Source organism: Oreochromis aureus, linkage group 9 (genome assembly GCF_013358895.1).
Source record: "Oreochromis aureus strain Israel breed Guangdong linkage group 9, ZZ_aureus, whole genome shotgun sequence".
Taxonomy (NCBI): domain Eukaryota; kingdom Metazoa; phylum Chordata; class Actinopteri; order Cichliformes; family Cichlidae; genus Oreochromis; species Oreochromis aureus.
This window is the reverse complement of record NC_052950.1, coordinates 186,348-207,190: the sequence shown is the minus strand read 5'-3', so window position 1 is coordinate 207,190 and position 20,843 is coordinate 186,348. Positions and strand designations below refer to the sequence as shown.

Below are 20,843 nucleotides of genomic sequence, written 5' to 3'. Positions count from 1 at the left end.
CATGTAAGCACAGCGAGACGGTGGTGAGGCGTGTCATAGGCGAGGCAGATGGATCACACCAGAGATCAGCTCTGAATCTCCTCGTTCACAATGACAGGTTGATGCTCACAGATGAAATGTGAGCTGCAGTGAGAGTAGAGAGCCAGGAGAGGTGGAGGTACGTGCTGGCAAGAGGATCGCTTTCAAGGCTTGATCAACCTCCATCACTGCAAAGCAGCTTTTGTTACCCATGTTGTGTTCCCCAAAAAAGTCTTTTTGTAGAATTCTGAAATGTACATTATTTTTAACCTGTGGCAGTTCAACACTTACCTTTGTACCATTTCAAGCTATTCATTGGACGAATAACTGGAAACGTTTGCCTGGTATGCATCTACGCATGTACAAACAGATCTCCAGCTCTCTGTGGATGTACACACACAAAAATAGTTTCTAAAACTCTTTATTTCATTAATCTGAAGTGAGATAACATTAATTATAGAAAATACCAACACAGTTAAGGCTCCCCTTTACATTTTTAAAACATTAGTATAAGGTACAAACCCCCCCAAAACAAACACAGGTTTCAGTCCCACCACCCACAGAATCTACATTTCATTCATGAAAATGAGTAATGACACTTGGAGAAGGGAAATGCTCAAAGTCATTATTTGCTGTTCGAGTGTGGACCAGTTTTATCATCACTGACTAAAAACAGGAGAAAGTGCAGCTTGACAACCATCAGGTTCAAATGACTCTGGTCTGAGCTCCAGAACCACAGCTCGTACTGTTACCAACATTACAGTTTTTCATAAATAAAAAACGCTGCACTGAACTTCATGAGCTGCATTTTGCTTCTCCCTCTCTCTCCATTGTTTGTTTGTCTGATCACAGAGTCAAGATATTCATTCAGACCAGCTTTATAAACAAGAGCAAAGTTATGGAAAACTACAGGCTGCCGTTTGTGACAGCATGTGTTTAACATAACACAACCACAGGCCTCGATAACTTTGTCCCACAGCCACAGAAAAAGTCATTGAGCAAACTTGCTTTAACTTTATGACACATTTAGACGGCCTTTATCCTTCGGCTTGGAGAGAGGAGGGGAAACAACCAGTAATGACAGAAGCAGCAAGCAAGCACATTTATGCCATGAGAAAAAGGGTCCTTCCCCACAAACTCCCCCACAGGTAGTCGTTATAACCTACAGACCCACAGCTACATGTGAACGATGAAATGCTTGCTGGCGTCGTCACGTGTAGGTGGAGTGCAAGATGTCACCTTGGTACCACAATTGAAAAAAAACAAAAACAAATAAGCCGTCATTGTGAATCTGAACCTAAACCAAGTTTAGCTAAAGGTTACCAGAGAGCGAGGGAAATCCAGAGTGAGATGCAACAAGATGTGATCTCCTGTGTGAAGTCTGTGGGGTTTGTGATGTCACAGGATCTGCCTCCTCACAAATGCTTCCATAAATTAGCTCATTAAAACATTAATTATGAGTGAAGGACCGTCCAAAGGTCAACTCAGCTCTAATCTTCAGTCAGAAGCTCCCAGACAGACACATGTAAGGAGCATCACACTCACATGACGAACAGCACAGCATCGTGCTCATCATTACAAGGAAACCTGGTATTGTTATGATCCATGACTGCAGTGATGACACAGTAGCACGTGTCTACCTTTTAGTGTAAAATAGCCTAAAGGCTGGAAACCGACGTTTCGCAGTGAACAAATTATTATTTCGACAGGACAACAGTGATAAGGATTTAACAGTGAGTAGTTTTAACTGCTGCCACCAGTGCAACCCACCCACCAAACAAAAACACTACACAGAGAGAAAACAGGACGGGTTTCTAAATCAACAGGAAATTTGTGCCGGTGTCAGCAGCTGGTAGTTATGAACCAAACTCGACTGTTTCTTCTGTGATGGGCTTGAACTCGTAGTTTCCTCTTCCATCCATGTGCAGATAATACTACAGGACAGATTCAGAAACACAGAGTGAGTGTGGGAAGGAGAGAAATGAAGAGACCAATTGGTTAAAACAGTAACATTTACCAATACAAAGAGATGTCGTTTACAACAGCAAAGAGATCAGTTACAAATGTAACCAAGTGTCAAATGGTTAGTTCTAGGTAACAGTAAGCACTAAGATCAGCATGTTTCTGAACACACATGAAGAAGAACTGGGATGTCCTTCACTATTCACAGACACAAAGGCTTAGTTTTCATTGGTTGACTATACTGCACAAACGAATGAGTAGTAATCCAATGAGACATCAAGGAGGCTCACAAGGACAAAGTCATCTTACGCCCCACTTAGTGGCTACAGTCATAAAAGCACAAAAATAGATGACAGCACCAGCACATCGTAGCATTGACCGTTTCACTGACGTTAGCATAACGGGGACAGAAAGGACCCGAGCCCAGCTTCAACCAATAGGATTCCTCCCTTCATGATCGCGACCAATAAGATCAAGAGACTCAGCGGCCAACTTTACAGTGTGTGGCACATCATCTGGTACCAGTTCTTTCTTACTCTCTACAGTTTATCAACACTGAAAATCTTAATGACTCTGCTTTTAATCATAGTGAGTGGATGAGGGGTGAAGCTTTGGTGCCCCTGAAACAACAAACCACCCTGAATACAGTTTGTTTGAAGCCTTAATCACTGAACATAACAGAAGTGTCAGTCTGAACTGTGCACAGACTCACTGGTCCCAAATCTACACAAACACTATGAGTGGTCTGCTCAGCCTCAACCAATGAAGCAGAGCGCTGAAACAATAACAGGATCTGCACTTTGAATCATAAGAACAGAACATCCAGTCCTACCTCATGATGTTTCCACAGGGATTTCCTGTGAGACACAGTGAACAAGGTGATGCCCACCTGTTGAGATAAAAAACAAACCCCCTTTTAAAGAATACCATGGTGAGATTTCGCCACATCATCTCCAACCCTGCTGCAAAAGCTCATAGTGTGTTACGGCCCCAGCAGGGCCTCCTTTCAAATGGACCTTTTCATACAGCTGACTCCCATCAGCATTTAAAGGTACTTAAGGCCAGAGAAAGGTGAGCTCTAGTGCCAGAGAGCCTTGTTGGGTTGCAGTGACCTGTGTGGTGGTTGATTAACTACCTAACCCTTTGGACTTTTCAGTTTTTTGACCAACACCTCAGTTTTGTTGCTCTCTTTCTTTAAAGGCGATAGCAGCTTCTGTGTCTCTTTGAGTTTAGTTAGTAGTAGAAACATTAATAAAACCATTTTGCCTCCCTGTGCTTTTGTTACTTTCCCTCATCCCTGGACCTTTCAGAGGAACGTACCATTGTGGATGTTGGATGGTTTGATTTTATGTAGCGACCCCCTGACAGCTGATTCTTTGGGAAATGAAGATAAATATATTAGGTGGAGTTGTCCTTGACAACCTGTGTTGTGCTTGTTAATTAAAAGTTAAGAGCTGAGGTGAAGCTGCATGCTCAGAACTGGCTGAGCCCTCTGAGGAGGTCGTTCTGGATTCAGGGACTTGACAGCTTCATTTTAGACTGACAACAGTTGTTATTCTGAAAGCAATGAACTCAGATCAAGGTCAGTCCCTGACATCACTGAGAAGTCAAATATTTAACTGTTCAGTTTCTGTAAACAGGGAAACTTCTAGAAACGAATGAATTCCAAGATGCACTTTGATATGACTGAATGAAGAAATGAGCAACAGACAGATTAAACTGGACGGGAGGAGTCGTGCCAGTGAGCAGGTTCACATAATTAGTCACTCTATAACTGGCCCCAGTTCAGCAGAAAGTTTTCTAGAACTGAAAACCCAGAGCCCCCCCAACAAATGTGGAACCAGATGTAAACAAATGTGCTCATGTGCTATATTTATGTATATTCAAAGACATACCGTCCTGCAATGGGTGTAGATGTAATCCTCAACATCCACACTCACTGCACTGGTGCACTCATCCAGGATAGCAAACTGGGGCTTGTGGTAGAACAGTCTGGCCATCTATGTAAAGAAATAGATGTGTTAGGGAAGTTAGTCACTGCTGTTCCAAAAGTTGACCATTTCACTGAAAAGGATACTCAAATCAGCAGCCACAGAGCAACTTCAGCATCACACTGCAGGTTTAGGTGTGAGAATAAAGCGCTCCTTCAAATGTGTCTGTTAGCAAGCAGACCCGACCCCGCAGACCCGACCCCGCAGACACGACCCCGCAGAGGGTGAAAGCCCAAACTTCATGCATCTGCCAAACCATGACTGGTTGGGCCAGAAAAACAAAGGAGCGACAGTAGAGGTGACAGTGAATGAGGGAACCACACTGGCTGCAGCGTACAGTTCATTTTTAAACACATGCTTCCTCGGACATGATCACTTTGAGACATGGAGGCAATGTGTCAGTCTGATGGACCCACAATAGATGAGCCATTCCCTCACTGCCAGCATACTGCAGTGAGGGAATGGCTATAAATAAAGAAAGGCCTGAAGAGTTTAACACATGTCTATGGCTGTTCAGCATAAATAGGCTGGTGTGAGTGAGTCCTTACAGCCATTCTCTGTTTTTCCCCTCCACTGAGAACATCCATCCAGTCCTGGACAGTATCCCAGCTGCCCTCCCGGTCCAGGATGTGACCCAGCTGAACATTATCCAGGTATTCCTTCAGCACCTGTACACAAATATAGAGTCATACACACATACACAGTGACAGTGTGGAGGAAGTCTGCTGTGTCGTACCTGATCAGAGATGCCTTTTCTTTTTTGTTCTTCATGGGTGTCGGGGTAAATGACTTGGTCCCTCAGAGAACCCAGAGTCATGTAGGGTCTCTGGACAGAAACAGAGGAGGACTTGAATTTCTAAAGGGATGCATTAATGCCTGTGCTTGTGTTTTCCAAGCTGATCCTGAAACATGTGTCGTGGGTAACATCTCAGCAGAGACCTACACTACAAAGCAGTATTTGGGCATGAAATGAGCTTCTACTGAAGGATCGCTCAGAGCTCTGTTTAGATACAGGAGGCTTTAACAAACTAACGTGCTCCTGGTGAACAGGGAGGTTGTGAAAAGTGCAGGAAGCCGGCGAGACTCTGGAGTACTCTATACATAAACTCTGTGACAGTCTTGTGTTTTATCCCGTCTCATTTTTAGAGACCATCTTCCTCAACCTGAATCAGAGTTAGAGTTAGCCTAACCCAGACCAAAGCTCTGGGTTAGGCTAACACATGAGTACACATGAGTACTTACTGAGGTCACCTCTTCAGGAGGTGATCCTGAAGATTCTCACCTGTGGGACATAGAAAAGCTTCCCTCTCTCAGGTTTTGTCAGATGCCCACCAAACAGAGGCCACAGCTAAAACACAATGAAACAAATCCACATTATAAAAGTAAACTCAGCTTGAGATGAAACTGATTACTGATGGTGCAGCCCTACCTCTCCCAGCACTCTGAACAGGGAGCTCTTCCCACAGCCATTGGGTCCACACACAAGAACATTAGTGCCAGACTTCACCTTCAGAAAAGAGAGAACAGCATCTACACAAAGTCTCATTAAACATCAAAACACAGGGGACAAAGCTATCTGAGCCCAGGCTGATCTCATGTCACAGTAGACAGTATCACACATACATCCAGCTCGATGCTGGACATGAAAGTTTGAACTGTATCTGCACACCACTGAGTGAAACAAGTATTTGAGCCTAAAACATGTCTTAGTACTCGATGGAGATGAGGTAATGTAAAGTACACTTTACTTCAAACGTAAGATTTCTGATCAAGAGGTCTCCATTGGGTGTTGCTAGGGGAGTATTCTCAAATCTGCAAAGGAGAGGAAAACATAAATCACACTCGATATCGTACTGACGAAGCACAAAGTGAAACCACACAAACAAATCCAGCACATACTTGATTAGGTTGTCTTTGTTAATAATTTGACCACTGCCCGGGACCAGAACCAGTTTCTCTGCAGCATCTGCTTCTAAACACAGCGGAAAAAACAAATGATGATGGCAGCTGTCGGAAATCCACTTCATAGTACAATCAGGAATCATGCGTACCCTTCTCCTGCTGGGACACCATGGTGCGCTCGTATTTGCCAGCATTAAGGTCCTTGAGCACCTTCATCAGTTCAACGATACGAGCCGTGAACCTGTCGGGGGCACACGTCAATTCAACAGATCCTAAGTGAACAGCACACCAGCTGTGCTTTGTTCTACAACTGGAAACACACTACACAACCCAGACAGCCAGAGCTCATCAAGCTAATGCTGACAGCAGACTGTTGGGCCACCAGTAACAAGCAGCTACAGCCAGGCCCTGAAATCACTGGCCTGCCAGAGTTTAGCTTATTTTCATTAGTAAAGAAAGTGTCAGGTCAGAACTAGAAACTAAGAACAGACTGGAAAGAAAGCAAATGTAGGACATTCCCATTATTATCCATTTAAAGATGAGCAGTCAAATCTAAGCTCTAAAGAAATACTGGCTCAAAGCACAGCCTGCCAGTCCCCACAGCTCTCCTTCTGCAACACTCACCCTGAGAGCCGGCTCATCTCTCGGCCAGCCAGAACAATCCTGCCCAGGGCCTGGGACATTCTCAGCAGCATCCTGCCGCTCTGGTAGTAGTCCTACGAACACCAATCAGTCAAACCTCAAAGCCCAAACATTACTACAGCATTACAGTATTTTGTAAGTTCATCATGGTTAAAGCGGTTTTCCTGCTGTACTGCAGCATAAACATACACTTTTAAAAAAAAAAGCATTAAATCTATGTGTGAAAACTAATTATGCTGGACGCCTAACATGAGGACTGAAGGGACGCCACATTGTTGGATGGAAATGAAAATGATCAGCCTACAGAGGGCCGAGTTCAAAGACACCCTGAAAAATCAGGGCTTGGAATCAATCATGGACCCTTTCACAGATCTGGAATCAGTCGTCACGGAGCTCCTGGACAGTCGGAGGCGGAGCCTGGCAGCAGCAGACAGACTGAAACATCCCAGCGATGTTCTGATTTAGGTCAGATCACGGAGCCATTCATCCTCCAGATACTCCACACTGTTGCCGTAGGAGGCTGGACACACCAGTGGGAATTCCCATTCCATGATCCATATCACTTATCAATTCAATGCCTCTCTCATTGGCTCCGCTCTGAGAGTCAACAGCATCGCAGCATAGTGTGGAATATAATTGCATTCTGTATTTCCCCCCTTTGCTGTGATCAGTGTTAGAGTTGGTGCTCTAAAGTGTAATGCATCACACATATTGCACAGACGTGCTTACTTTAAAGTAGTCCTGTTTGTTACATATGGCAAAATGACCTGAAACGCATCCTTTCATAGTTACCATTGAATATAAACCCACAGGTCTGCAGTGCCACACACCAACAAACCTCCATCAGGACACACGTGAGCAGAAACAGGCTGCAGCCCGACTGCTCATCAGTTTGTTACCTGTGAAAGTTCAGGGTCTGGCTGTTCGGCTCAGGTCTGCAGTCGCTCAGTTAGCCAGGTGCATGTCAACCCCAGCCCAACAGCTAGGTTGGTGTTAGCATTAGCATGCTGTCTGTGCAGGTGCTTGTAAAGAGCTGAAGTTGTGTTAGCAGCAGAATGTATATTTGTCCCTGTCCTGGATGCAGTTTGCCCTTTACCATCACTCTCTTATCTTTGTTGCACAAAAGCAAGAAAGTCATGTTCACATCCACGCTGCAGACTGCAGCACGATTCTGCTCCTCGTGGCACTTGAACTGAAATCAGTTGCAGCACAAGTGCAAGTGGAACCGATGAGCAATAGACAGGCAGACTAACAACTCCAAGGAATTCATCTACTGGGAAGCCACAGCATCTTCTAGTGGGCTGTGTGGAGCCTGACTGGCATTTGCCACAGAATACCAAAACTGACAGGTCCACTGGCACCGTGGAGTTTTCACAGGTGACAGCATGTTCACCCTGAGCATATGTGACAGAAATGAAGGATCTGGAGCTGTGGAGGATGCTAGGCTCAGCATGACAACGCTTGTTGGTGGGTGAGTGATGGTGGGAGGAGACCATCAGGTACGCACAGACCTCGACTGCCATTTGGTATTAGGATGACGCCCATCGTCTGATTGCTGCTGTCAGAACTTCTGGTGCCCGATTATGACAGACCTCATGTATGCAGGCAGTTCCTGGAGAACAAAGGAACCAATACCACTGACTGGTTCCCACGATCACCTGACCCAAACTCAATGTAACAGCTGTTCGTTCCGTCTGATGCTGCCAGGTTACACCTCAGACTGTACCTGTACCTCCTGCTGCCAGAGTAATATTAGAGGACATTAAAGCCCACCAGCTGGAAAAGTCAAGGTTCTTAGAGCGATGCTGACAGAAGCCCTGGTTTCACAAACACAGTTCATTATTACATTAATAGAATATATTTGTAATCTAGATTCATCACAGCTTTAACAAATGTCAGCATGGATTTATGAAGTATTCTTTCAAACACATGTTAAGTTACAGTACAGCTCTCCACACACCGCTCACCTCCAGCAGCTCTGAGTGTGTGCTGTGTGTGTGCCGTGGATGGGAAAGGTTCAGGAACGGCCGGCTAACCACCAGATATCCCACCACGGTGGCCAGATCTGCAAAGGAACAGCATGTGCACACACAGGACACACTTTATGTTCTTGGGTTGAATTTGATGAAAATGGCTTCCTTCTGTCAGTTACAGACTGTTACTGATGCTTGTTGGAGGATTGGACGAGGAGGACGTCAGCAAAACAACAACTACTTACACTTAGCAATGATACTGTCCACGACGCCCATAGAGAACCGGAAGAAGATGAAGTCATGCAGGTGGTTCACCTGGAAGAAGACATGCACCTTTGATACAGTCTGGATTACACTTCCATATTCACTCATAGTTACCAGGAACTGGAGATTTTTCCTGCTTTACTGGTTTCATCCTTCAAAAACAAAATGTTTGCATCTTCTAAGTTTCTCTACATGAGTACTTACTGAGGTCAAGCACACAGTCCCTCAGCCTGGGCTAAACCCAGGGTTACCTAAAAATGGTACTCACCAGTTTCTGGAAAATGCTATGAATGGTCTGTTTTTCCCTCTTGTTTCCATTGTAGAAGGCAATCTCCTCACTAATGAGAAAATAAATCATTAACAAACACACCAAACCTACACAGTAACAGAGGAGTTACTGACAGGTTTACCTGTTGGTGATGAGGCGAGAGTTCACATAGCGGTACTCTCCCTCGTAACGCTGCTCAGTCACGGTCATCTTGCCTACTGGCCTCCTTAATCTGGTCAGGAACAGACCTGAGATCAGCAGGTAGACCATCATGGTGGCTGGACCCTAGGTGATGATGAATAAAGAGACACCAGTACACCCGAGCTTAAGATGTGCCCGCGTCAAACAATGAGAAGACTTAACAGATGTAGTAAGGAGGTGGACCCACACCCTCACTGAAGGAAATATCCTGGTCAAAAATGACTTACTTTAGTACTATTGGAGGCCAAGGTAATGCCACCTGAAGTCTGGTTAGACACGTTTTTTCTAAAGACTGGTACAACACAGTAGCATAACCTCGGGATTGTTTGAATTCAGAGGGAGAACTTTAGGTGTTTATGTTGGACCAGACAGCGATCCACCCACCGACCTTCAGCCATCCCAGGCTTTTGACCAAGCTCTGTCCTCCAATGCACATATTAAAGAAACATACACATTGACAGACGCCTAAAGAAGGGAAGGTCAGAAAGAGTTGAAGCGTGTCTTTGTGGAAGCACATAATGGGAGCTGTGGTAACGCACAACAGAGTCAAACTGTGGAAGAAAGCTGTGTGAGGCTGGTCCAGCACACATGTACACAGATGGGTTCAAGCATCAGCTCTGATTCTCTTGTTGGACAGGTTGATGGAGGAGATGGAGATGTCAGGGTGGGGTGATTTGTAGCAGAGGGATAGCAGAAAGAAAGGGAAGCGTTTCATGATGAGGAGGAAAGTGATTTCTGCTGACTCAGGAGTCAAGCCTACAGCTGACAGTGCTGATCACAGAGATCTCCTGAGAACCAACAGGAATCATTAGTGGACACGCAGTCCATCTGGAAAGTACTCATTGTACTTGTTCCATCCCAAAATAAAAAGATATTTCTTGGAAACTGATGAATCAACTTGCTTACCTGGGCACCAATGGCACTTGTCAGTTTGAAGATGTAAAGGCCAATATCTAACAGAGGCTGCAGGACACAAACAGGAAAACCAGAGTTAAAAACAGGGAAACACCACAGGAGGCCTCACGAGTCCAGAGCTGCTGTGGTTTTAACAGAGACACCAAACAGAAGGTAACAGCTGTAGTTACAGACGCACAAACATGTCCAGCACAGAAAGGCCCCGCCCACGTGGTGGAGTGCTGCCCCCAACACTAGGGCAGGGCGATATGGCCAAAAATATTTATCACGATATATTTGAAAATTTGCGATAACGATATAACTGACGCGAGACAAAATACTTTTTTCACTTAAACAAGCAGCTGTTTTTTATGTGCATTAAAGCTGTACAACAATGTAACAGTGCAAATGCAAATTCCTCGCTGACAGTTTAACCAAAAGGCATTTCCAGTAGAAATGAGCTGACATATCCTGAGCATAACCATGTATAATATCACTGAAGTTAAAAAGAGGTGCTTTGCAACATGAAACTGCAGTGTGCCAAATAAAAAAGTCAAATACGTATTTTTCAGACCATGAGGTGCACGGGATTATAAAACCAAACAGTCAGAGAAGTCAAACTTTACTCAGTCTTCTTGCTTCCTGCACTTTGTACCATTGATTCATTAATGTTGAATTCTCTCACAGCTGCTCTATTCCCGTGTTGTACTGCGCCACTGATAGAGTTTAAAATCCACTTCATACGCATGTCTCTTAACAGGAGCCATTTTGGGCTTGTTACACACACACACACACACACACACACACACACCTGTAATATCACATTGAAGCACAGTACGTATCACTCCGCCAGGCTCCTGACTATGGCAGCCGTAATGCTCCGACAATCCATCATGCCGTGCGGCTTCATAGCTTACCAAAGTCGGACTAAAATATTTTGACGCATTTCTGAGCACCGTGTAGCACATAACATCAGTTCAAGGTCAGTAAGCACAACCAGAATTCATACGTAAGGCGCACTGTCGATTTTTGAGAAAATCAAAGGATTGATTTTAAGTGTGCTTTATTTTGTGAAAACAAACGGTAATAACGACGGCACGCTTGCATGTTCTACAAAAAAACGCTTTGGTGTGTATCTGAGGGAGAAAAACTCAGCCAGTTCTGCACATTATACCAGTATTACGGTGAATGGTATGATATGGCCCAGCCCTACCCACCACACTGCTGCACCCTCAGCCTCCTGGTAGGCACACCTCTGCTATTGATTTAAAAACCTAGGTGACGATCTTGTTAAATTATTGCAGTCAGAGGTTTTTAGCACATATCCATAATATCAATTTGACTCTCCTGTGTCGCCTTGTTCTCCATCCACCCGCCCCACGGGGTGATGATACTCTGATGTGTACAGTGTATTTACATCCCACTCTGGCCGAATTACACCTGCATGATGGGGGAGTGCAGCTGTGTGTCAGTATACTGACTGATCTGATTTATCATTAACATGTATAGGAGTACCTTGCTGACGTTGGAGTACAGATCCACCACGCTGTTGCAGAATTTCTCCACATCCTGTGTCAGCAGCTGGTCTGCGTTGGCTACACGGTTGTCCAAGTTTCCCATTTTGTAGTAAGTGTAACCTCTAAAGAAGCAGGAAACAGAGTGAAGCAACCAACACATGTCCCAATCACACAACAGATCTAATTCACTAAGAGTTGGGTTAGAGTCCCTGTGATGGAAAAAAGGGTTGATACTGTTTGCTTTGGCTCTCCTTTGAAGTGTTACATCTGCAGGGTCAAAGTTCAGTAGTGACGAGCTGATAGTAGCAAAAAAAGAAAAAGTTGCACCTAGGGCTGCTCATTTAATCGAAGTTTAATCTCGATTACGATCTGGGTTTTCAACGATCATCAAAAATGACTGAGCCGATTATTACCACCTCCCTCGTGCTTTACTCTCGCGCTGCTCCTTGTGGCAAATCGAGCGCACCTCTCTGCGTTTCGAACACGCGTCACAACAATTAAGAGGACCCGAGGGAAGCTCGGAAAGCTAAGCAGAAGTTATTTGGAGAGGAGAGGATAATGGCTGCTGAAGAAAGAATGCCGTTGGTTGAAAAGAGGTGAAACGACTTCAGTGGTGTGGAAACCAATGTTCCCTCTAAGCTGCGCACGTGCCTAATTGCGCACTGCTGGCACGGTCTCTGCGCACAGAAAATCTGCGTTGCGCACAAAAAAAATCTAACCTGAATTGAAATTAAAATTAAAACTTTAACAATTCTGTTTTGCAGTGTTAGTCAGTGAGTGACTGGCTGCTCCTGTATGGGATTAGAACGATGCCACCTTATCCTGTAGTCCAGCCAATGATGCGATTCACATTCGTATATACGCAGCCAATCAACGTCGCTGACAGGCTATGACAGCGTCCTTATGTGCCGACACCGGTGTTTTAGCGAGCAAAGCGGCGTGGCTGATGTGGAGTGAAGCCACGTTAATGACAACATGTCCAACCATTGGAGATGTGAGCAGGACAGACGGAACAACTGATGGAAAAAGTGTGGACTTTATACCAGTTTTTAAATTGTGTTGATCGGCCACGTAAAACCAGAGTTATGATGAAAATATCTGCAATGTTTGGTTTTCTTCCTGAATACTGTCGTTGTTTATATTCACTGCGGGAAGAAACGGTAAAAACGGCGTTTTATAAGGAAAACGCTCGAAAGCCTGTGAGCAAAAACAAAACCAAAAACCCCTCCCACCCTTTCCTATTGGTCGAAAAAAGTACTGTGTCGACCAATCAAATAATGATATGGCAACGTGGCATCTAGTTGTTAAGAAACGGGGGGAAGTTTTAGGAGTGACGGCGGTGTTCTGAGATGTGAGAGATTTGAGACGTTTAGCGCAAATCTTGTGTAGTTAGTGTGTAGTTAGTGTGTAGTGTAGTCAATAGTTTTGTTGTGTGTGTCACAACAATGAGGCGGCTGCTGAATGTTACAGGTGTTACAGCAGTGATACATCTCCTGTTGTCAGGCCTGCAGGTATCAGGCTGTTGTTCTCCTTTATCTCATAGGGGACAGAAATTATTTTTTGGAGTGGCACAAATAATTTGTGTGGCATCAGATTTGATGCAGAACAGCTGATTGTTCTGTAAATAGTTTGAAATGTTTATTTAAAAACGCCTTGGCTGCATTAAAAAAAATAAATAGCTGCAAAAAACTTTGTTGTTTGCCAAACTGAGTTACTTTTTTGAAGAAGTAACTATGTAATTAATTGGCCAACATTGGTCATTATATACTGTATTTTGCAGACAGAGTTACAGACTCTCTCCCAGACCACAGACTCATAATACAAGTCAGAGCTTTATGGAAAAAAAGAAAAGAAAGAAAGTTGTGTTTTCAAAATTGGAGTTCAAGTTATTTTTACTTCCAATAGTGTTAACATACTACACAGGTCATGAACAGGATTTATTTTACATTTTCATTGCAAGTGGGCTAAAGCAGTTTAAAAGTAGTCTAACATAAATGTAAATGCTGTAATTTGATTATTTTAATAAACCATGTAACTTGGATGGATTAGATGCTGGCGTGACCACAGTGCACACGTCTGATGTCGCTCACAGTGGTCCAAGGGACGCTCAGGGACTTTGTGTGTTCGCTCAGACACATGAAACATTTGAGGGAACATTGGTGGAAACATTATGGGTTCGCGGAGTCAGACGTGGATCAAATATTGTGCAGTATTTTGAAGTTCACTAAACATAGATGTTTACATTTTTCATTTATTTTTTATATTGCAAACATTTGCACTGTAATCAGTATTTGCAGACTATTTTATATTATTTTTTGACAATCTTTAAAGCCATTATTCAATACATTGTTATTGTTAAATAAATATCGTCAAATAATCCAGATCTCAATTTCAGTGAAAATAATCGTGATTATCATTTTTGCCATAATCGAGCAGCCCTAGCTGCACCCACACAGGCACAGCTTACATGCATGTCCCAGGTGTTGGTGTCAGTGACCACAGGGAGACAGAGAGGCTTCAACACAACAGCCAAAACTGACACCGTCTCACATTTGTTTCTCAGATTTAGCAAACAAAGCCACTCGTTTCATTTGAAATTGTAGTTCAACTTGAAATACACCAGCCTAACCATGCTGCTCTCAATGCACCTGTCTCACAGGCACTGAAGGTGAAACCCTCTGGACATGATGAGCACAGTATTACTGGTGTACTTACTGCAGGTACTGGTTGTAGAGATGGTGGGTTAGCCTCTCACGAAACCTCAGCTTCAGCTCATTCAGACCAAACTTTAGGAAGTTGTTCACCAAGGATATCTGGAAACAGCCAGTCACACATTAAAAGAAAGCTCCCAGGAGAACAGCGTGGCAATAACAAAGCTAGAGCTGCTATGGTGACCACCCACAGTTACTGGCAAAGGCTACGGAGCAAACTAGCATGATTTCATGAAAGCCATGCAAACTAAACAACACAATCAGCCTGGGAAGAGTCAATGCTCAGTTTATGTCAGTATGATAATTACACCAATTTCTGTGCCATAGAGCTCAACCATGAAAAGCAGTCAGTCACACAGCTGCACAGGCATTCATTCACACTGTTAGCGAAGCAGAATCATGGTAGTGTGTGTTTTTGGTTTTAAATGGAATTATTTGTCATTCCAACAAAGATGTGGGAGCATAAACTACAGATGGACATGAAATCAACGTTGGAGTGTCACAAACCTCAGGAGTTCAGAGTTCACACTTACAATTGGCATGAATTCAATAAACTTCAACAAGCAGATCTTGAAATCTTTAGTCGAACGACCAATAATTGCACTGCAAACCACAACAAGAACAAAGATGAGCAAACAAAGCCAAGGTCAGAGACAAACACTGAAGCTTGCTGTGTGCAATTTATGATGTGATACGACACAAACAGAAGGACGGTGGGATCCTGACACGGAGCAACACTATTCAATCTATGCATTTCCATGTTATTAGCTGCTGTGCACTGGACTATAGAGGGCCACCGACTCCAAAGGCTTTACTGTACCACGGCTGACGTACAGTGGCTAGTGGCATTAAATTGGATTTGTTACATACATTACAAATATTTGTCAGATCCACCTAATCGCACAAAAAAAATTAAAAAAAATATCGCAACCCATACCCAAGTGCAGTGTGTGTGTGCTCGTAATTCAAAATCTGCACCAATATCAAATCTATAAGCAACAGTACTTCAGTCAAACAGCTAGACGATGCTCTTGGTCAGTTGGCTCTCTGAAAACTCCTCAGTGACTCCTGGATCAAACCATGACACTCTCCCTGCTGCTGCCACCATGAAGAAATGGATCGAACCACAGTCTCGGTCTTTTCTTGCTTAGAAGCATCAGGCCCAGCTCGCTCTCCTGGGGTTTCTCACATTTGCAGAGTGTACATAGAACAAGTCTGCATTTGAATAATTCTCAGCTTCAGTCGCTTCTTAACAATGCAGCGTGCGACGGCTTTCACTGCTCCTAAAAAGATGTTCTCAGCCAGCAGTTTCTCATCAGATACAATCTGTGACCGGCGGCACTCGTACGCAGCGCTTTGTGTGCTAGGGTCACATGATACATGAAACGGCCCTTCTGAACGCACACAGTATCTGAAGCAGAACAAGTTCATACTACACGTCATGTCTGATCAGCTGCAGGCCGAGCCTGCTGATTCAGAGCCAGCCGGCTGTGCTGCTCATTACTCTGACATGTACAATCAGACTGACACAGGCTGCTTCCAAACCAGGAGTAACAAGGCACAAGCACACACTGAATAGCATTCCAGTTAATCTATGCCAAGATGTTACACATTACCATGATGACCACAGGTCAGTGTTTTACCTCAAAAGGAAAGCAGACCTCACACAAAGCACAACAACTCCAAAGCAGATGTTAAAACTACCATGTTAATGGCTTCCCCACTTCTAATACAAGCACTTGTTGACAGTTACCCCTGGTATGACTGATATGTAGGAAAAAAAGTGCCTGTTGAATAGAGAGCTGTCTCTGCTTATAATACCACTGTGAAGAATCAAAACAAAGTTCATCAATTCCTGTAAAGACAGCAAAGCAAAATCAACGTTACATTTTCAAACTTTCATTCTGTGACTAGCAGCAGAGAAACCCGGGAACGCCACATGCTCTTGGTAGGGCATCAGCATCAGTGATATACACTACCCCACCCCCCATACATAGATTTATCATCTTTGTTGTGTCGTCTGATTTACTTTTGTAACAAAAACAAACATCTTATCTTAAACACTGAAGCCTGACCTTTCGATCATGGTCCCATTCTGGATCATCCACACATCACAGTAGGTTCTGGCCACCAACATGGCAGCAATAAAAATAAGGTAGCCAGCCTGTGGAGGAGAGGGGAAACAGCGCCCACAGTTAGTGGAGTGTGTAAAAGACTGCAGTCAATCACAGTTGTTTATTATCCTACCTTTGACTCTGCTCATATCTAATGAACTGATGAGATAAGACGAGAAGAAACCAGGAGCAGCCATGTGGCTGCGACCTTGACTTGTGGAGTTATTGTTTCTGTGTCAAAGGGCTCTGCTGCACACGCAATCAGAGTAACGGTTTGGAAACAGTTTCCAAGTATCTTTGAACCATTACCAGATACCAATGTTTTATGGTTGGCCCAGTCATCACTGGTCAAATAGGTGAAAGGCAAATGGACCTCAGTAATTAGGGCTGTCACAAAACTAGAATTTCAAATGTAATACCAATAACCATGAAAATGTCAGAGAGCAGCCAATCTAACACCACGGGGAGGGAAACACAGGCACAAGTACTTTTAAATGGGAGGACTGGCAACATGTGTCTTCAACATTAATGCTGACCAGAAGGAAGCAAAGATGAAGTGTTGGTATCACTACGATCTTATTATCAGGTAATTACTGTCCAAGTATCATATTTATACACATGCTGTCCACACCTGCTGTGTTTATTTCACTTAAAAATATGTGAAGATGTGAACACAGTAACCTCACTGTGACACGAACCAAAGCCGGAGCCATGGACGTTGTGTATTGTGGGATCCGGCAAGGTACTATAGATATGTGAGGGTCTGTATGGGCTAGCAAGCAAGCTGTGAAATTCTCCATGTTCTCCTATAGTTGAGAACACAACACCATCGTCCTGAACTAACCTTTGTTGCTCCCACTGCAGACAGATTTGGATTTTTCTGTGTGAAAACAAACCAAACTATGGGGACCAGCTACACATGCAGCAACTGATACAGACCAGAGTAAAAGAACTATAGGTGTGAAAACACCAAGTCACCAACTACATATTGGAAGCTGTGATCTCAGCTCACGGCAGATAAGATGGGCACCGAGCCCTGGTAGGGTAATGGCTCTTCAGTCTCCGGTCCTTAGAAAGAAGGAACCAGGATGTGCTCACAAAGCAGTCAAGGCTTGTTTTTTACACTGTACTGGCTTTTCTGCTATTTTTTTAGAATAAAGGATGCAGTGTGTTTTTCCCCCTGATAATCATTTAACAGCGGTCAGAAGAAATGTACAGCATGTCTACACTGGCGTGATGAAAGAACTGTCCACTGCCCTGGAATCTAACAAAAGCACATATATGAATAAATAAGAGAGCAGTGAGTGCAGGCAGTGTAACAGCTTGGTTCAAGTCTACTCGCTTGTCTTCACATCTTACCTCCATGCAGAAAACGCGAGGCACCAAGACCCGGAGAATCCGGAGGATCCGGAGAAAGAAAACTTTGTCCACAGCTGCCCGATCTTTTTTGCCATCCTTCTACATGAAGAGGTACAGACAAGAATTAAAGCGACTGCACCAAACTAAGTATTATGTAGACTTTGGACACTTTAAACATTCAGGTCAGGGTGTTTCAACATACCTGCGTGTTCAGCACCAGATCTGAGCTTCCTCTGAAAAAGACGGGGTTGAACGATTATCAGAAACACGCTGTTAACAGTGGCCTCCCCTGCCATACTGTAGCATGAGGCCCATTTACAGGATTCACACAGGGACTACAACCTCCGCCTTCACCGCCTCAGAGCAGTGTTACTTCTATAAGCTTTCCCACAATTAACATTACTCACTTCACCTGCCAGCGGGTTTAATGTTGTTGTGGCTGACAGATAACTACACACACTACCTTATTAAATTATACACACACAACTTTGGCTGACAGTACGACATTTCTTAGAAAGATATAGTAGAAGACACCAAGCCACAGATTTGACAACTAAGTCGTTTCCCAGTCAGCCCAGTCATGGGTTTACGACAGTGTGTCAGGAACACACGTTACTTCTGTTTGTGTTGGGATGTATGCCGACCGAAACAAGAGGGCCCCAAAGTGCACACAGAAAACGTGCCTGCTTAGAAAACCTGAGGGAGACTCGGGAGCACCGAGGCAGCGGCAGGTCGCAGTCACCTGTCAGCATGAGCTGCTAGCCGCTCCTAAGTAGCATGACAGTCGTCGCAAACTGCTGACAACCAGCTACTGAGCGACACATAACAGCAGCCGCTTACCTATTTGACTTGGTCCGCTTCCTGTGCTTCAGCAGGACTAACACAAACAAAATGCTGCCCGCTATGGAGGAGTTCCTAGCTGTCAGATATTTACTGAAACCCGCCATGACTGGGACACAACGACCGGCCTGCTCCCCACGGTCTTTCGGTCGAAGTCTTCTGCTTCTTCTTCGTTTTCTTGTGCTTCGGCTTCTTCTTCCTCATCGGCGGCTGACAACAAGTATAGAGATGCATTACTGCCACCTACCTGTGGCTACAATACTACTACTACTACTACTAATAATAATAGTAAATTGTCATTATTATTATGTATCTATTTTTACTTTGACACGTCAAGTACAAATGCATATACGAATGAATGAATTGCCAAAGAGATCAGTAACAATGAATGTAAACACGAAAACAGAGTCAGTGAATAAATGTACATCCAAAAAAAAACACAAATATCTATCATATCTAAATAACTATGCAAAAAATAAGCATGTGAACGAAGTGTAATATTAAATAAAAGCTGCACTTACTTTACAATAGCATATGTTTTTTTGTGTTTTTTTCATTTTAAAGTACCTGTAAAGTTTTTTATATATAAGTTAAATTATAACTTAAATTAGCTCAATTAGTTTAAGATCTAACCCTGCTTTAGACATAATAATCAACGATGGTGATAATGAGGTAGCTCTTCTGCCTTAAGCCATGTGCTTAGCCAGAGGTTGTTTGGTTTCCTTAATGTATAAAACATGACAATCATCCTGGCACTTACTGGTGTATTACTACTCTAATAGTGTATTACTAATCTGTGCCGGGGGACTGCCAGTCACACAAAGCTTGTTATCAACTTGGTAAGCTAACCCACGGTTTCCCCTGGGGTTTCTGTCCCGCAGTCTAATAAAGGAAATATGGAATTCTCTACAAAGTAACAGGAAGCAAAGAAGCAAAGAAGGACTCATCCAGGCTGGAGAAACTAATCAGGAAGGCTGGCTCTGTGGTCTGTGAAGCTGGACACTCTGGTGTCAGTGACAGAGAAAAGGACACTAAAGAAACTCCTGGACATTATGGACAATGCTGGGCATCCTCTGCACATGGTCGTAAACAATCAACGGAGCCTATTCAGTGACAGGTTGCTTCTCCCAGAGTCAAGAACCAGCAGACTTAAAAACCTTTGTCCCACAGGCCATCAGACTGTTTAACTCCTCTCTGGAGGGGAGAGGAGGGAAACAGGGGGACAAGGGAGGCGGGGAACAACTGAGCTGTAGGTGCTTTTTTACACTGTGCAATATTTGCAATATATATATATATATATATATATATTTTTTTTCTTATATTCGACTGTGCAATAATCACGGTGCAATATACTCACTCAAATGAGCAATCCTTTGTATATTCTGTTTCTATATATTTGTATATGTGTATATATGGTGTATTTATGCTAATATCCTTACTCTCATTCCCCTTATTGTATCTGTAACATGCAACTTCTTTCGATGCTTTGCTACTGGAAACTGAATTTCCCGGAGGAACCCACCCGAGGGATTAATAAAGTTTCATCTAATCTAATCTAATCTAATCTGAACTGTGCATGTTTCTGTGACAATGCAATGCATGCAGTTTCACTCAGCGGTTTTAGTTCTGTAGACTTAACCTGCACATATAAAGGGTATTCCCCCCAGGACTGAGTCTCTATCACACTTAAAACAAGCTGTAAATAAAAATGTTCTCTCAGCTTAAAGGGTTTGAAACTAAACATAGAAACATAGGCTAAATCTATCTACAAATTTGATATGAGGTCAGTGTAGGTCCATCAACGACCACGATCCTTATAGAACAACAAAATTGTTGTAAAAATGTTTTGTTCCCAACAGAAAAAACAATCAAAGAATAAATTTGCATCTTTGTGATCTAAAGAGCTCTTACATTCTTTTAATAATATCCAAAAATGTGAAGGCTACATATTTTTCAAATTTTATCTAAAACCGCCAAGAGAATTCAAAAGTTTTACTTGACACAATCAGAAACATTGTCACGTCTGAACGTCCTGCTCCAACTGTTCAGTCAAATAAAGAGTGTGAAAACTTTCTGTGTTAATAAGACCCATAATATCAAGCAAATATTAGCTGGTCATCACTCTTTGCACCAATCTCTCTGAACAGTCTCGTCAGTTTGGTTGATAAAATGAAGGCATTCTTTTGC

General features: G+C 43.4%; 1 protein-coding gene across 1 annotated transcript; it reads right to left on the bottom strand.

Annotated features, from left to right (window-relative positions):
- Positions 1–423: 423 nt before the first annotated feature.
- abcd3a (ATP-binding cassette, sub-family D (ALD), member 3a) lies at positions 424–18,844 on the bottom strand. The gene is made up of 23 exons (XM_031739594.2): positions 18,657–18,844; positions 18,019–18,049; positions 17,817–17,915; positions 16,419–16,507; positions 14,877–14,946; positions 14,348–14,445; positions 11,631–11,754; positions 10,128–10,184; positions 9,163–9,305; positions 9,021–9,090; positions 8,734–8,803; positions 8,483–8,580; positions 6,498–6,589; positions 6,023–6,114; positions 5,871–5,943; positions 5,720–5,783; positions 5,401–5,478; positions 5,254–5,319; positions 4,708–4,797; positions 4,520–4,639; positions 3,876–3,980; positions 2,813–2,869; positions 424–1,952 (listed from the first exon to the last, which is right to left on the bottom strand). Exons 1-23 carry the CDS (start codon positions 18,761–18,763, stop codon positions 1,875–1,877), a joined length of 1,971 nt encoding a protein of 656 aa, XP_031595454.1. The 5' UTR covers positions 18,764–18,844; the 3' UTR covers positions 424–1,874.
- Between the last annotated feature and the right edge of the window lie 1,999 nt (positions 18,845–20,843).

Excerpts from the sequence above, each read along its gene's own strand:
- abcd3a (XM_031739594.2), bottom strand. The coding sequence starts at position 18,763 with ATGGCGGGTTTCAGTAAATATCTGACAGCTAGGAACTCCTCCATAGCG. Across the intron at positions 8,581-8,733 it reads GGACAGTATCATTGCTAAGT|ATCTGGCCACCGTGGTGGGA; the intron begins GTAAGTAGTTGT and ends GTTCCTTTGCAG. Across the intron at positions 3,981-4,519 it reads GGGAAAAACAGAGAATGGCT|ATGGCCAGACTGTTCTACCA; the intron begins GTAAGGACTCAC and ends TTCTTTACATAG.